The sequence below is a fragment of the Strix aluco genome, chromosome 23 (genome assembly GCF_031877795.1).
Source record: "Strix aluco isolate bStrAlu1 chromosome 23, bStrAlu1.hap1, whole genome shotgun sequence".
Taxonomy (NCBI): domain Eukaryota; kingdom Metazoa; phylum Chordata; class Aves; order Strigiformes; family Strigidae; genus Strix; species Strix aluco.
Genome location: NC_133953.1, coordinates 1,389,414 through 1,404,373, shown reverse-complemented (window position 1 = coordinate 1,404,373; position 14,960 = coordinate 1,389,414). Strand labels below are relative to the sequence as shown.

At 64.7% G+C, this 14,960-nt stretch overlaps 2 protein-coding genes across 4 annotated transcripts; both read left to right on the top strand.

Moving 5' to 3' along the window:
- Positions 1-211: 211 nt before the first annotated feature.
- Positions 212-10,778, top strand: FXYD6 (FXYD domain containing ion transport regulator 6). 3 transcript variants are annotated; one of them, XM_074848580.1, is made up of 8 exons: positions 212-333; positions 7,253-7,315; positions 7,511-7,549; positions 7,656-7,730; positions 7,865-7,901; positions 8,165-8,214; positions 8,319-8,361; positions 8,874-10,778. In XM_074848580.1, the coding sequence occupies exons 2-7, from the start codon at positions 7,258-7,260 to the stop codon at positions 8,345-8,347; spliced, it is 288 nt and encodes a 95-aa protein (XP_074704681.1). In that variant the 5' UTR covers positions 212-333; positions 7,253-7,257; the 3' UTR covers positions 8,348-8,361; positions 8,874-10,778. The 3 variants fall into 3 exon arrangements, with proteins under 3 accessions (XP_074704681.1, XP_074704682.1, XP_074704680.1); XM_074848581.1 differs by lacking the exon at positions 212-333 and adding an exon at positions 6,112-6,428; XM_074848579.1 differs by lacking the exon at positions 212-333 and adding an exon at positions 6,463-6,962.
- A 1,108-nt stretch (positions 10,779-11,886) lies between these two features.
- On the top strand, positions 11,887-14,443 carry FXYD2 (FXYD domain containing ion transport regulator 2). The gene is made up of 6 exons (XM_074848582.1): positions 11,887-12,001; positions 12,754-12,792; positions 12,957-13,031; positions 13,844-13,880; positions 14,029-14,059; positions 14,242-14,443. Exons 1-5 carry the CDS (start codon positions 11,908-11,910, stop codon positions 14,051-14,053), a joined length of 270 nt encoding a protein of 89 aa, XP_074704683.1. The 5' UTR covers positions 11,887-11,907; the 3' UTR covers positions 14,054-14,059; positions 14,242-14,443.
- The last annotated feature ends 517 nt before the right edge of the window (positions 14,444-14,960 follow it).

The following is a 14,960-nucleotide window of genomic DNA, read 5'->3' as shown; positions in this document are numbered from 1 at the left end:
GCACCCCGCGCATAGTAAAGCTCTATCTCCTCTCTAAACTCATTTCTGGTTTCGAGAGCCTTTATTTCAGGTTTCAGGGGTGCGCCGGCCGCAGCCTGGCTGTCCCCCCGCCCTGAGCATCGCCCCCCCGCCCGCTGCCAGCCCCCCCCCCCCCCGCCCCGCGGCAGGCGCCGCCCCCGCCCCGCCCGTCCCGTCCCGCCCCGCTCCCCTTTGTGCTGCTGCCCGGCTCCGCGCACACGCTGCCCGCTCCGCTCCGCTCCGCACCCCCCGCACCCCCCCGGACCAGCGGGACGCGACAGCCCGGCCCGGCCCGGCCCGGCCCGGCGAGCTCAGGTGGGTCCGACGGACGCGCTGCCGGCGGGGGAGGGGGCGGCCCGGCGGGCTGAGGGGCTCCAGGGCGGGGTGAGGCGGGGGCTGGGGGCCGCCGCGGGGTTCCGCTTCCACCGGGGAGGCACCGGGACCCGGCCCGGCCCCCGCCCCGCTGCCCCGGGGCATCTCCCTGCGCCTCGGGCCGCCCGCATCCCCGGCCCTGGCGGCTGCCATGGCAACGCCGGGTACCGTCGGTTCCTTCATCCCACCGTTGCCTGGTTACCGGCCCCCCGTGCTGGGAAGGATGCCCCGGCCGTCCCCACCCGAGACCATCGTGGGAGGACCGGGGTCACGCCCGGCGCTCCCCGGGCTGGCAGGGACGAGGGTCCGGGGCGCTGATCCTCCTCCCCAGCGTCTGGCAGCGCCCGGGCTTCTGCCGGGAAATATTCCCGTAACGCCGCGGCGGCGGGGAAACGGGGCAGCGCGTGAGCCCGGGCAGGCGTCGGGCAGGAGGGGAGCGTGTCCCTTAACGCTTCCCCGAGAAACAGCTGCCGGAGCCCGTGTGGTGGAACTCGGATCCTGCCGGAATATTTCTGCAGGAGCGAAAGTGGCTGGTGGGCTGCGTGGGACGGGAATGAGCTTTGCAGCTGAAGGAGCAGCCTCGGGGAAAAGCTGTGCGTGGAGGGGGGCTTGAAGCGGCCCCCTGCACCCGCTTCGGCCAGCCTGCCGTGCTCCGCGGCGCCGGGGGGGCCCCTTGGCATTTCCAGCCCCCCTGGGTGGTTTCACTCCAGTTTGGAACGAAGACGAGCCCAGAGAGCCCCTGCCCCACGCAGCAGGAGCGTGGCTCCAAGGCAGTGCGGTGGGGAGCGCGCGAGGGCTAGCGGCCAGTGGCAAGTGGCAGTCACAGCATCATCCAGCCACCTGTTAGAGCGTGCCCAGGCCTGCCCGGCAGCACCCCGTGCGTGCGAGGTGTGGGGCTGGCTGCGCCCTCCTCACAGCCAGCTCCTGTTTCACGCTCGCCTTGGGATCTTAGCTGCCTCCTCGAAACTTGCCCGTTCCGGTAAAACGTGGTGGAGAGTCGTGGTTTTGCCCGGAGTTCAGATGTTGGTGATGCGGGCGGCTCCCTGGCGCAGCAAGCTGGCGGCTTTGTGCCTGGTTGTTCCCCCGCGCTGGCTTTCGGGCTGTTTGTGCACTCCAAAAGCGTAAAAAGGCTGCCGAGCGCCGCGGCTGTCGTGTCCCTGAGCACAGAGAAGGCACCGCAGGCACCGCGGGGCGTCCTGCCGCGGGCTGTGCCGCCCGGCTGCCCCTCCTCGCGGCCTGCGGCCACGGCGGTGCTGGCAGCGACAACGGCCGCGCCCGGTGGGGACTTCTCTGGCCTCACGCTGGGTGGTGGCTGCGCCTGATGGCAGCAGCAAAGGAGAGAATGGAGAAAATGTCCGCTCTTTGATGCTCTGCTGAGCGTGGCTGTATCGTGGCACCCCGGGACACATGGGAGCTTGAAGCAGCTTCTCTTTCGCTGCTATTTCAGTGTTTTCTGGTGATCTGGATTTCTCTGGCCACCAGGACGTGCCAGGTAACCTCTGCTTTTGATGACCTGTTACATTCCCGTTGTGCTGGCGCCCAGCTGTGCTCGCTCAGCAGGCAGAGCCCGGGCTTTAGTCGGCGTGCAGCGAGGGCTGGGGAGAGCTGGGTGTGCCGGGAGAACGTGCCAGGTCCAGGTTTACAGCACCCGATGATCTGTTAAGCAAACAAGGAGAGTCCAGGAGGCACCGACTCCTGATGGGAGGTGGTGGTGGTGGTTACTGCTCCCCCGGCACCGCAGGCTGGCTTCCCTGCCTGCTCACCCCGCGCCGGTGCTGCCAGGCGGCTGTTACCTCGGCACTCAGCGCAGCGCACGGGGGGTTTGCCTCCAGTGAAGGGTGAGCCTCGCAGTTTCGTGCCTGCCGCTCCTCGTCTGGGGAAACCCGGATTGTTGGGGCAGGCTGGGGGCTGCGCGTGAGCCAGATGTGGCCAGGCAGCTCCGGCCAAGGTTCCTGGATGTTTTAGGGCCAGTTGCCTGGGGCTGGAAGAAGCCCTGCAGGAGGCAAGTGTAGTGCTGGGGTAGGGGTGAGGGTGAGGGTGGCAGCACGGGGCGCGCTCGGAGCCGGGTTTAGCCGCGTTCAGCGACTCCCTGGCATCGCGTGTTCTTGCCAGCATTGACCCACTCAGAGCTGGTCTGTGGGGCCCCGTGTGTGAGTCTCATTCAGCAGGAGCAGGGCTGAAATTTGGGTTCCTGGGGCTCCCGGAGAGGGTTTCCTTTGACTGTCCTCTGCTTTGGGGAGATACCCCCAACCCGCAAGAGAGAATTAGATCTTAGTCAGTTTTGTGTCTTCATCTGGTCAGCCTTTGCATTGGCACCAGATCTGGGGAGTGCTGTCTATCGCAGCATGGCGAGGGCTGGAGATCTCTCCTGCTCTCCTTTAGGAACAGGAGGCACAACAACAGGCACAGCAATAGCCAGATTGATGCTGACGTGAAATGGCAGAAGAGCACATCCACGCGTAGCTGGAAATGCCCATTCACACATGCACGCCCTTAAATGCTCCAGGCAACGGAGCACTGCTGTCACCGTCTTGGGGGCTTTGCAGAGAAACTAGAGATTTTAACTAGGTCTGATCTTCGGGAGATGCCCTGAGGACTCCAGACGGAAGGAGGAGGCTGCCCAGCATTATGCTGTGATGGCTGAGACTTGACAGGGCAGATCTATGCAGAACAACGGAAAGGAAAAGGGGACTTCAGGATCCAACGCCATTACAAATTCACCTGCCTTGCTCTGGCATGATTTGCCGTGCTACAGAGAGCTGATCAGTGGGCGGGAGAGACTGGGTCTGCGTGCCCGGATTTTCCCCGCTCCTCTATCTCACACAGACACAGTCTCTGTGCACACATGCGAGCCCAGTGACAGGCGGAATTGCAAGGAGGGATAATCCAGAAGCAAGAGGCTGAGGGAGGGCTGTGACTGTGCCTTGCACGGAGCGAAGGGTGTTGGCTGTGAGCTCGGCAGGGAGGCAGCAGGGCTGGTGCCTGCGAGCTGTGCCTGCACGGCTACAGGTGGCTCCTGGCTACGGGTGGCTCCCAGCTCCAGCCGCCCGAAGCCCAGGCTCAGGGTGGGGGAGTGAGGGTGGCTGCGTGGGCACCGCCCGCAAGCCCTTGCCACGGGGCAGGTCCAGCCCTGGTCGCCTCCGTGGCGCGGGGTTAATCCCGCAGCCCGGTCTCACCCCATCCTACCGGCGAGGGGTTCAGCGAAAGCGCGGATCAGCCCCCAAGTAGCCCCCAAACAGCAAACTCCACGTGCTCCCTCGGTCCGTGTCTTTGCCGCCTTCGCCCGAGAGTCTCTTCCAAACACCTGGCACCCTCCTCCTGGCACCCACTCCCGCTCAGCCACGCAGGTCGGGGTGGGGGCGGAAATACTTGGTTTTCCCTCTAAAAACTGCAGGGTGGGTCGAGGCGGGAGAGCAGGAGAGCTCTGGGCACCGCTTCCTGTGCCTCTCTGCCTCTCTCCGTATTTAGGCAGATCTCGCAGTTCTAACAGGAAAAAAACATGTTTTGATTCAGGTCGCATGCGAAGCGTGCTGCGCTGCCGTTCCCCGTGGTTTGTACGGGTGCGTGGCTGCTCGGTGTGGTGACCGCAAACTTTGTGCCACTAATGGGGAGATATCGGGGAGGTGTGTGCCCAGTGGCGCAGCCGTGGCCGGGCGCGGGGCTGTTACTTCTCCGCTGCCGTTGTGCAAAGGCACAGCTGGATTGAGCGCGAAGGGCGGGCGGGGAGCGGCGCCTTTCTGCCTTGGACGCTGCCGTCTGAAGGCGAAGCGGGGAGAACGGCAAAGCCTTTGCAATGTTTGCTCTTCTCACTTTATTTCAGCTTCATGCAAAAGTGGGTGGGCCAGCTTGAAGCAACCCAGAAAACCTGTGGCGCTTCGCAAAGCATATGCTTCCTTGGAGGAGAACCGGGCTCATTTGCACTCCAGAATGCTGTGTTTGTTTTTCGAGCAAGGACACTGCCAATCCTGGTGGTTAACTCGTGCAGAGATAACTTTCAGCGTGCGGAAGTGTGTGAATTTTAGGAATTGAGTTAGAAAAACAAAGAACATATGTGTGCTGTGTGCTTGGCTTGGCGAAAAAGTGAACTCTGCTGCACTAAGTGCGAGAAGCCAAAAGCTGAGCAGAGGACTGGAAACAACGTCTGTGGCTGAGCAGGGCCCCAGCGCTGGCCCGCTGCCTCGGGCGGCTGCGGAGGGCTGGTGGCGGCTGCGGGGGAGCGGGGAGCGAAGCCTTCGGCGGGTGCTGGCGCAGGGAGATGTTCGCTTCTGTGGGTGCTGCCAGAAGGCAGCCAGGCAGCCGGCAGCGCGGCTCCTGCCTTTTCGAAGCCGCTCCAGGAGCTGCGGCCTGTGGGTCAGACCCCCTCGCCGCTGCAGGCAGGGCTGCCCGCGCTGGAAGGCACCTTCCCAGGTGTCAGTGGGAGCACCCTGAAGTAGAAGAGGTGCGAGGGTGGGTGGCTGGCGCCTGAGGAGTGACTCAGGCCGAGGGCTGCAGTGCGCTGGGGAAAAATGCTGCCCGGCGTGGGAGGGGAGCGTGCGTGGGGTGAGCGTGCCCGGCCGGCACACCTGCGCTCGCTCCGGGACTGTGAGCAGGAAACCCCAGCCCCGAGGAGCTGCAGGCAGGAAAATCTCAGCCCTGGGGAGGGGGCTCCTACGCGCCCGGGCTGGGGTGGCAGGGCTCAGGGTGGGGCAGGGACGGTTGTGAAGAAAGCAAAATTCCCCGAGGATGTTCTGCAGGGGATGTCACTGAGCTGCTGCCGCAAGAGCAGTCACATAGCGGCAAAATAAACAGTAAAAATCTGATGAATGGTTTGTTCAAAAAATAAAGGCATCATTAATATGCTACAAGAGGCAATTAATACCGTTCATCTAGCAATGGCATGTGCCGTACTGCATCTCCTTGTGCACGCACAACAGCCTCCTGTCGGGTAATGACACTGATTTTGCGCTGGCAGCCTCGGCAGTAAAGAGATAAAGGACATGAGATAAAGGACATAGGAAAATGTGCAACTAGGAGTTACTGTATCACCAGCTGTTGGGCTCTTTGTACATGTTTCTAAGACCTGGTAATTATCCAGAATTACGCGCCTCAGCAAACGAGGGGGCTTGTCTGGGCGCGGGGAGCCAGCGGCACGCTCCAGCGCGGCGTGGCAGCACAGCCCCGCGCTACACAATGGCAGCGGCAGCTGCAGGCAGGGGAAATTAAACCCTCCAGCGTTCAGATAAAACACATTGACTTCAAAATGACAAGACATGGAAGGGGAGGGAAGGACGTGAGTTATCACGGGGCGCAACTTGTTATGACAAATAAATCGGGTTCTGGCAACGTGCTCCCCGCGGTCGTGGGAGGTGGCTCCTGGCGGCAGCCCCAGAGACCGGCCGTGGGGTGAAACGCTGCTGGGGCCGGCTTGGCCGCCGGGTGGGTGGTGCTGAGCCTGGGCACATTTGCGGCACAAACTGGGACAAGGGGCCGCGGCGGGATCTGGGGGACCCTGGTGCCCTGAGGAACTGGCCTGGGGCAGCTGAGCTGGCGCCTGGGGTGGGGGGTGCATCCGAATCAGGTCAGGCTCTGGAGGGGCTGAAGAGCAGCACGCCGGGCATCCGCAGCTGTCAGCTCGCTGAATTCCTGCTCTGTCGAGGGCCCCTTTCTTATCGGCACTAATCCAGCGCAGCAGCTGCGGCAGCTCGGTAGCGCTCGGTGCTATCAGTGCTGTGCAGGGCGCCCGATAACCCCCCTCCTCTCCCGTGCCAGCTGCGAGCCCTCGTTGTGCTCCCACACCATGTATGGCCACCGAGCCCCGTCGCTGGGCAGCAGCAGCACAGGGGGCGGCCGGGGAGGCAGCCCCCAACCTGCCCCCGCGCTCCGGAGCCTCCGGCTCGCTCCCTCGAAGGAGACGCAACTGCCAAGGCCTCTCCCCCTGGCAAGAGGCGTCCCCCGGGCCCGCAGCGCCTGGGCCGGCTGGCAGGATGGAGGGCAGCCGCTCCCCCGGCCCCCCAGTCCCCTCGGGAGGAGGACAAAGGACGCTCGGGGACACTTGATAGGTACCGCGCGTGCGGGCAGGGCTGTGCCACGGCAGAGCAGCCGGTGGTGGCCGGTGCCAGCGGCAAGGGTGCCCGTCCCACACGGGTGCGGCAGCTTGGGCATGGCGATGTGCCACGCTGCCCGAGCTGGCAGGGAGCGTCGCAGCCCGGCCGCGCCGTCGTTACACCAGGGGAAGGGTCCGTGCTCTGGCCGCTGCCCCTGCACACGGGCAGCTGGTGCTGGTGAAGGGACGGGGACAGGCTCAGCTGTGAGGGGGAACTGAGGGGTATTTAAGGTCTTATCTTGCTGCTGCTGGTGAGCAGGGGGGGGCAGGCGTGGCTTCGAGTTCCTGTCCCACCAGGGCCACTGGCCTCATTGTAGGAATGTGCCATAATTGCTATGCTAATTGGGACAAATTAAAGTATGCTCTGGGTGAAGGGCACAGTATTGACCTTGATGGGGAGATCACAGCCCTCCTGCTGGCCCCATTGCCTGCGGTGCAACGTTGAGACTGCACTGAGATCCGTGCCAGGAGCAGAGCCAGTGGTGCAGAAGTGGGTGAAAATATCCCCCAGAACCCCACACAAAGCCCGTCTGTCTGTCTGTCTGCTCAAACCCTTCCCCTGCTTTGCATCCGCGAGCTGCCATGTCCCCGTTGGGCTGGGTGCAGCTATGGCACCAGGCGTCGTGGCCAGGCTCCCCAGTGTTTCCCAGGGCCAGCCTGGCTCCTTCTCCCACACAGTCGGGCAGGAGTTGCCCGGAGCCCCCCCCGTGCCCCCCAGCCCCAGTGCGGTGCCCTCCATCAGCTGTCGGGGTGCTGAAGCTGCTCTCCCCTCTCTCGCAGTGGCCATGGAGGCGGTGCTGCTCTTCCTGTGCTCGCTCCTGGTGCCAGCGGCCGTGGCAGACGGTAGGTGCCAAGGGCTCCCCACGCGCAGGAGGTGGCAGGGGCATGGGAAGAGGCTGCGGGGACCCAGGGGACAGTCCCCCCCTTGGATCCGAGGGGGCTGGAGTGGGGAACGGGGTGCCTGTGCTGGTGAGGGGTGTTGTGGGGGCCCGGCCGGGAGGCTCGCTTGCCTCACACCCCTTGTCTGCTTCTTTCCAGCGGCCACCCAAGAGAAGGAGGAGGACCCCTTTAACTATGGTGAGCATCGCCCTGCGTGGGGACGGGTGTGCTGGACGGGGAGCAAAAGGGGCTGCCCCCCTCCCTGAACACAGCAGGAACAGGCCCCTGTGTCTCCTCCCCCCAGATTACCAGAGCCTGAGGATTGGGGGGCTGGTGTTTGCCGTGGTCCTGTTCACCGTTGGCATTCTCCTTATACTCAGTAAGTGGGGGAGCAGGAGGGTGCTGGGTGCAGGCTGGGGCGGCGGGGGCCGTTCTTGTGGGGGGCGGCTGTTGGGAAAGGCCGTGGCCTGTTCCTGCTCTGGCCACGGTCACGGTGTTTCTCTCCCCTTGCAGGCAGGAGGTGCAGGTGCAGTTTCAACCAGAAGCCCAGGTGAGTGAGGGCAGCTTGGGGGGGAGCATGTCCCTCGGGGGGGCTCTCTGCCTGGTGCCCAGCTCCTCCTGGGCTCCCTCCCGCAGCTGGGGCTGTGCTCCCTGAGCATCCCTTGGGGTCCTGGCGCCCAAAGCCGAGGGACACTCTGCTGCCGAGCCCCTGGGTGGCAAAGCAGCTCTGCGCGCTCCCCGGGCGCCTTCTGGAGCGTGCCCAGGCACAGGGCACGGGCCCTGGCCACGCTCACCCTGCTCCTCTTCTTGCAGGGCTCCGGGGGACGAGGAGGCTCAGGCTGAGAACCTGATCACCTCGAACGGTAAGGCCGCCCATCCTGCGCGTGCTGCTGCCCTGCACCCACCTGCCCGTGGGGCGCGCGGCTCCGGGCGGGCGCTGCAAACCCCTCTGCCCTTCCCTTTGCAGCAACGGGAGCGCAGAAAGCGGAGAACTGAACAGGAGCCATGCGGTGAGTCCTGCGGCTGTGGTGGCAGCGGTGCTGCGAAGGAAGGCAGGAGCAGCCGGCGCTGAGTACGGGGGCCACTGCGGGGCTCTGGGTACACGAGTCTGTTGGGACGGGCAGCTCCGCATCCCCAGCACGGCGCGGGGGCAAGCGCTGGCCGGGGCCGTGGCAGGGAGGTGTGCAGTGCTGGCGAGGTGCTCAGCGAGCCCCAGGCAGCTCAGCAGCAAAAGGAAGCATCTGTCCAGATTTTCCCTGGCATTGCACTTCCCTTCCTCGTGCTCCTCCACCCCACAGTGGTGTTAGTTTTAGGGCCTGCAGTGAGCTGAGTGCGGGTCCCCCAGGTGCCTCGCCTGCAGCCAGTTCCCCGAGCTGTGGGTCTGTGGCCCACCCTTGGGGAGAGGGGAGGGCCGGAGCCCGGGCTGGCTGAGCACGGTGGGTGCTGTGGGTGGATGAGCCCCGCGCAGGGAATGGCAGCAGTGCTGCTCCCGACCTGACTCGCGGCTCTCCTTCCCCCGCAGACCCAGACACCCGGGGACGGCTGCTCGGACCGCAGGTGCCAGTGGCCTGCGGGGAAACTGCAATGGCAGCAGCGGGTCCCTCTAAGGAGATGCAAAGCTGCTGCGTCTGTGTTACCCTCTGTACTTCAGCACCGGTTCCCTGTTTACTAACTCCGCTCACCGTCCTCTCTGCCTCCAGTGGTGTGTAATGTTGATGTGAGATGATCGTTACCTCTAGGGCTAGTCCTTGCTGATGTTGTACTAGTGACTTTCTCTTCACCTTCCTCGTGCTGTGCGTGTGATTCGGGCTCTGTACGACTGGCAGGCGCTGCCCCTCGGGGCCACCCCCCGAGCCCAGGAATGGGGCTGCAGCCCCGGGGGACCCCCACGTCCCACGGTGCCGTCCGTGTGCCGGGTGGTACTGCTGGCAGGTGCCCGTGGTTCACCCCGGCTGGCTTGGGCAGGGCTGGGGGAGCTGGCCCGCAGCTCCTGGGCCTGCCCAGCGTGGCTCTGGACCACATGATGCAGCCTCAGCAATAATCCTGCTGCGCACCCCCAGCCCAACGGCCGCCGCGGTGGGGGGTGAGTCAGGCAGGGACACCCCGCGGCTCCGCTTCCCTCGGCGCTGGCACCTGGGTGCTGGATTTAGGGCTGAAGGGAGCTCCCCTTTGCCACCTGCTCAGCTCTCCCCGTTTCTGTCCCTGGCTAAAACCCAGCCATCGGTGTGGGGTGCTGCTCTAAAGGTGAGGAGATGCTGTGGCGGCAGAGAAGCCCGTGAAATCCCCCCACACGGTGACACTGTGAAAGAGGGCGGCTGCGCAGCGGTGACCCTGCTAACCAGCACAAACCAGCTCCTCGCCAGCACTGCCTGCCACGAGACGGGCGGGGGCAGCTTAAACAGTCTCTGAGGGCTAAAAAGAAACACGGACTGAAATAAAGATCCTGTCCCTGCTTGTCTCGGGCAGGGAAGGGGCAGCGGCGTTTCCCCGTGGTGCTCCCTGCCCTTCCTGATGCCTTCTCGCCACCTGGGCTGTGGCCCAGGACACGGCCACCCGTGTCAGCACTGTGTGTCGTCCCGTGGCGGTTACGTGTCGTCAGCCCTCGGTGCCACCCGCCCCTTCTCCCCGCGGAGCCGCAGTGGCGAGCGGTGCTCGGGGGCTTTGCGCTCCTGAGCTTGCACAGTGGTTGGCTCTGGAGGGGCAGAGCCCGGAGTCCATCGTCACCTTGTGTCCGCTCGTGGGTCAGAGGCAAACCTGTGAGTCTGGCCCCTTCCTTGAGCCCATGGGCACATGAAACCGTGGCCTCAGCTGGGGCCAGGGGCTGCCGGTCGGCTCATGGGCGCTTGCCGAGGCAGGGTCAGCCCGGGCAGCAGCGGGGGATCCTCAGGGCTGCACCTAAACACTTCTCAGTGCCGTCCACGGGCTGGGAAGAGACTCTTGTCCTCCAGGATGGTACTGAGAGGGGTTTCTGCTGTGACCCCCCACCCTGGCCCTGCCTCCAGGGTGGGCTTTGCATCCCTCGGTGGTGCTGGGAAGGATGCTCTGCCCCATCTGTGCAAGGCAGAGGCACTGTGTCTCCGGGACCGTGTCCTTTCCCTTCCTCCTGGCCGCTTCCGAGAGCTCCGCTCGCCTCCTGCCCCCGCGCTGCTCCGCAGCCTCGGGCAGAGCAGCCCCCGCGCAGCCCAGCCCCGGGTGCCAGCTGTGTGCGTCCCGCCTTGGCGTGCCCGTGCTGTCTGTAGTGTGCCGTCGGTGTTAACACGAAACAAAGAAATCCCTGTGGTGTGTAGAAATGGCCAAATCCTGACTGTTGTAAAATAAACTGAGCTATTGTGTTTCCTTTTAAATAGGCAACTGTGCTGCTGTGGTAAAGGACTGGTGTGTTCTGTGCTGTGACCTAAGAGGGGGAAGGAATAAAATATCGTTTCTATCGGTGCCTGGCTGCGTCGTCTCAAGGGCCGGGGCATTTTCCAGGGGTGCAGGGTCGGGGCCGAGGGCTCCGGCTCTGGGGGGTGGCTGGCTGGGCGAGCCGGGGGTAGCTCCTCGCTGTCCAGCAGCGCTGGCGGCTGGGCTGGGGCAGAGGGGAGCAGCGGCTGCGCACCCGGGGCAGCACAGATGGGCTTTGTGCTGGCAGCGCTGGGCCGGCCGAGCCCCCTCCCTGCCCCACTCTTTTCTGCAGCCAGCAGCAGTTTCCACAATAGCCAGAGACCACGCGAAGGGAGCGTGTGAGCGGCCAGCCTGGCGGCACAGAGCCCCCTTGTCCCTCGGCCTCGCAGGAGCTTCTGTGTCCTGGCCACTGCTGTGCCGATCGAGGGGGGTGCTCAGCACCAGACAGCCCCACACACACCCCTCTGCTTGGCTTCACTCTGCGGTGCCAGGGCTGAGCTGCCGTGGGCTCTGAGCACCCCTCGGCCTGGCACAGCGAGGGCAGCGCTCCCCTGGGGCCGGCTCCCCCCTGGCCACCGCAGCCGTAATGGGCCTGGGCGCGTGACTCCCGCTCCCCGACTGCGAGATTAGAGCGAACTGGATTGCACAGCTCGGCTGGCAGCTGGCCCCGCCGCCCAGGGCTGGCACAGCCCCGAGGGGCCCAGCATCCTGGCACCCGCTGCAGGGCAGGGGCGCACCCCAGGCATCACTGTGCCGGGGGGCTCTAGGGCCCCCCAGGACGGCTCGATGCTGGGCCACGAGGCTCTGCCCGGCCCTTGCGGGGACCAGCAGTGCCAGGCTGCAGGGACGGGGCGTGCGCCTGCTTCTCTGTAGCAAAAGGCAGTCGCAGCCATACCCGAGCCCATCCCTCTGCCCCCCGCCTTGGGCTCACCTCCTCTGCCGAGGGCAAGCCTGGCCAGCCCGACGTTTGGGACGCACGGGAGGACCTGCCACCCCCCTCCTGGCTGGGACGGGGCCACCCACGGCTCGGGGTGCCCAGCCCTTCCTTCCAGCCAGCACGGTGGGTGCACACCCGGCCCTCCCCTCCCGGGCCTCCTTCCCAAAGGCGGGCGGGAGCCCTGCGCCTCCCCTCGTGACTGCGATAAACATTACACCGAGGCCGTTAATGTTTAATGAGGTTGGTCTCCCAATTAATGCGCTTTCCCGTGGGCGCCCGCTCCCAGAGCGAGACGCCCGCCGGACGACACGCTGACGCGATGGGTGACGGTAAGGGCGCTCCGGGGAGCAGGATGGCACCCGCAGCCAGCACCCTGCTCGGCCCACCCCAGAGGGGCCTCCCTGGGAGGGTGGCTGCCTTCGTGGGGCATCTCCAGCTGAGGAGCAGGGCTGGGCCCTCCCGCCACGCAGAAACCTGCACGGGAGGGTTTGGGGGAGACGTGGGGATGGATCCCCAGAGCTCTGCAGCCTGCTGGCGCATCGGTGCCGGCTGGCGTTTGGCTTCTCAGGGGGATTTCTCCTCCCAAACGGCTCCTGGCAGAGGGACACGCAGCCAGGTGAGGCGGCTCGAGCGGCGACGCGTGGATGTGGGACGGGGGAGGCTGCCGGGATGCGCCCTGGTGCAAGGTGTCTGCCCGCGGGGTTGTTGAGTGCCCTGCGCCGCGGGAGCGGAGCCATCGCTGCCCCCGGGCAGCGGCACTTCCCGAGGGCACGGGGAAGGCTGCTCTGCCGCCAGCATAGCCGTAGCAAACACAACCGGCTGCTGCAGGCAGGCGAGCCTGGTCCGTCTGCAGCTTTGCCTGGAGCTCGACGGCTCCCGTGCATCCTGCGAATGTACCGGGAACTTTAAACTCCCTGGGGTGAAAAGCAGGAATTGGGGAATCCTTTACCGGCTCAGCTAGACCTTCAGGAAGTTGGAATGCTCTTGCTCACAGTCTTCATTCCTGATTTTGCCCACCTCGCCTCCCCGTGAGCCCGGTGTCCCGGCCCTGGCTCTCACTTGGGTTTCTCCTGTTTTCCAGAGCAAGCGCCCGAGCAGGGCCTGGACAGGTTCAGCTACGGTGAGTGCGTGCCCTGTGCAGCCCGGGGGCTGTGGGCAGCGGGACGGGCAGCGGGATGGGCAGTGGGACAGGCCCACTCCCACGCCTGCCCGTGGGCTCTGCGCTGTGGGCTCAGCCCTCTGCCTCGCCTGGGCTGACGCCTGCTCGGCTCTCCTCCTCCCCAGACTATGAGACCATCCGTAATGGGGGGCTGATCTTCGCTGTCGTGGCTTTCATCGTCGGGCTCCTCATCATCCTCAGTAAGTGCCTCGGGTGGGCCGGACGTCCCCCTCGGTTCTGTTGCCCTGCACGTGGCCCCTTCTCCGCTCGCCCCCTGTCTCGCCCCACACCAGGGGCTGGGCTGCCTGGGAAATTTCCATCTAGGCAAGCTCCCAACAGAAAGCGAGTTGGGAAGGAGACGGCATAAATATTTAGCATTTCCTTGCCAGCGTCAAGGCTTCAGAGGGAAGGTCACTAATTAAAAATAGCAGAGAAAACTCTGACATTTCCAGAGTGAGAAACCAGCTTTCCCAGAGCCCTCGGACCTTGGCAGCTCCCAGAGAGACTCGGTGCCGAGTGTGCCGGGCACCCTGCGCCCCTGCCTGCACATACAGGCCCTGCCTGCCTCACTCTGCGGGTCCGGGGCAGCCGCAGCATCGCGGCTGCAGGTGCTGCCCAGTGGTTTTAGGGAGAAAAAGAAGACAACCGCCTGCATTTGCAACCATGGGGACAGCTTAGGGAGAAGGACAGACAGCCGAGCGGGCTCTTGCAGCTGGTGCTTTGCTGGGCAGTGCCAGGGGCTGCAGTGTTGGGGTCCGGGGTGGTGCAGGGGGGCTGGGAGGCAGCACGTGGGGTCGGCGTCTCCCCACACCGGTGGAAGCTGTGCCAGAGGCCAGCCCCAGCGTGGAGGCACAGGGGCTCGGGGCTTCCCATGGGAGCCCAACCCAGTGGTCCCAGGTGGGGGACAAGCCCGCGAGCAGGACTGTTCCACCAGAGCAGAGTGGGGCAGCTGAGATGGGGCAGGGGGAAGGCTCCAGGCACAGGAGGTCTCAGCTGCTCCTCTTGCCCCCAGGCCAGCGGTTCCACTGCGGAGGGAAGAAGAAGAGGAGGTGGGTATTGCACGGTTTTAAGGCAGCTTTGTCTCTCCTCCCCATCCTTGTTCTGCCCACCGGTAGGGCTGGGGGCTCGGCTCGTCCTCCCTCCCGCCTCAGCCATGTTGCCCAGCCTAACGCCTCTCCCCTTGCTTTTGCTCCACAGACAAGGAAACGAGGAAGACCTGTAGCTGCAGGTAGGTTGCAGGAGGAGGCACCCAGGTGGCAGACAGGCTCCCTGGGCCTGCCCGTGCCGGGCAGCGATGCTTCAAGGCACCCGTGCTGCAGGGAAGTACCCACGCGGGTGTTTGTCTTGGGGGGAGAGGAGCTAGGACACGCTGGCCTCTGCGGCCGTGTAACCCTCCCACTCTGGTTTCAGAGCTGCCCTGCCACCGCGGAAGCAGAGCTTCATCCAACGCAGAGAAGTCCTTGCCAAGGGCCACCCCTTACCCCGCTCCAGTGGATCCATTACCCTGCTCACCCCAGGCGAGGCCAGAACGCAAATTGCCCTCGTGCTTTCCCCTCTGTTAGATCCAGCAAGAGTTTCTTGGCTAATAAAGGTCAAGCTGAGCGAGGTTAAACTTTGTGCCCGAGGCATTTGAATTGCCCACTCTCCTGGCCCAGCACCAATGACTTCTCTGCCCTGCAGACATCTTCCAACACAGACCCAGCGAAGGTTCCTCTGCACACCCACGGCACGGAGCAGCCGGCCGTCTCCGCTCTGGGTTTGCAGAGGGGCCTGTGGACATTCCTGCTTCCGGCCCCCCTGGCCACCTTGGGCCAGAACAGGGCTAGGATGGTGCATCCAGCTCTCTGGTTTCACAGCCTCTCTCATCTCGGAGTACAGACAGAAAAACTTCTTAAAAAAAAGAAAGAAAAAAGCAATGAGCAAAACTCTCTCGCAATTGGGCGGTGAGTGAGGAGGGAGGTTCAATCCCAAGTGTTGGTGTGTGGGTGAGCTGGGCCGACACGGACACCTAGCGACCGGCTCTGCTGGCCGCAGGGCTGCCCCCCCCAACCCGCTGCCCCTCCCAACCACTGCTCCCCAACTACTGCCCCCCAACCACTGTCCCCCCAAACCCACTACCCCCCCAAACT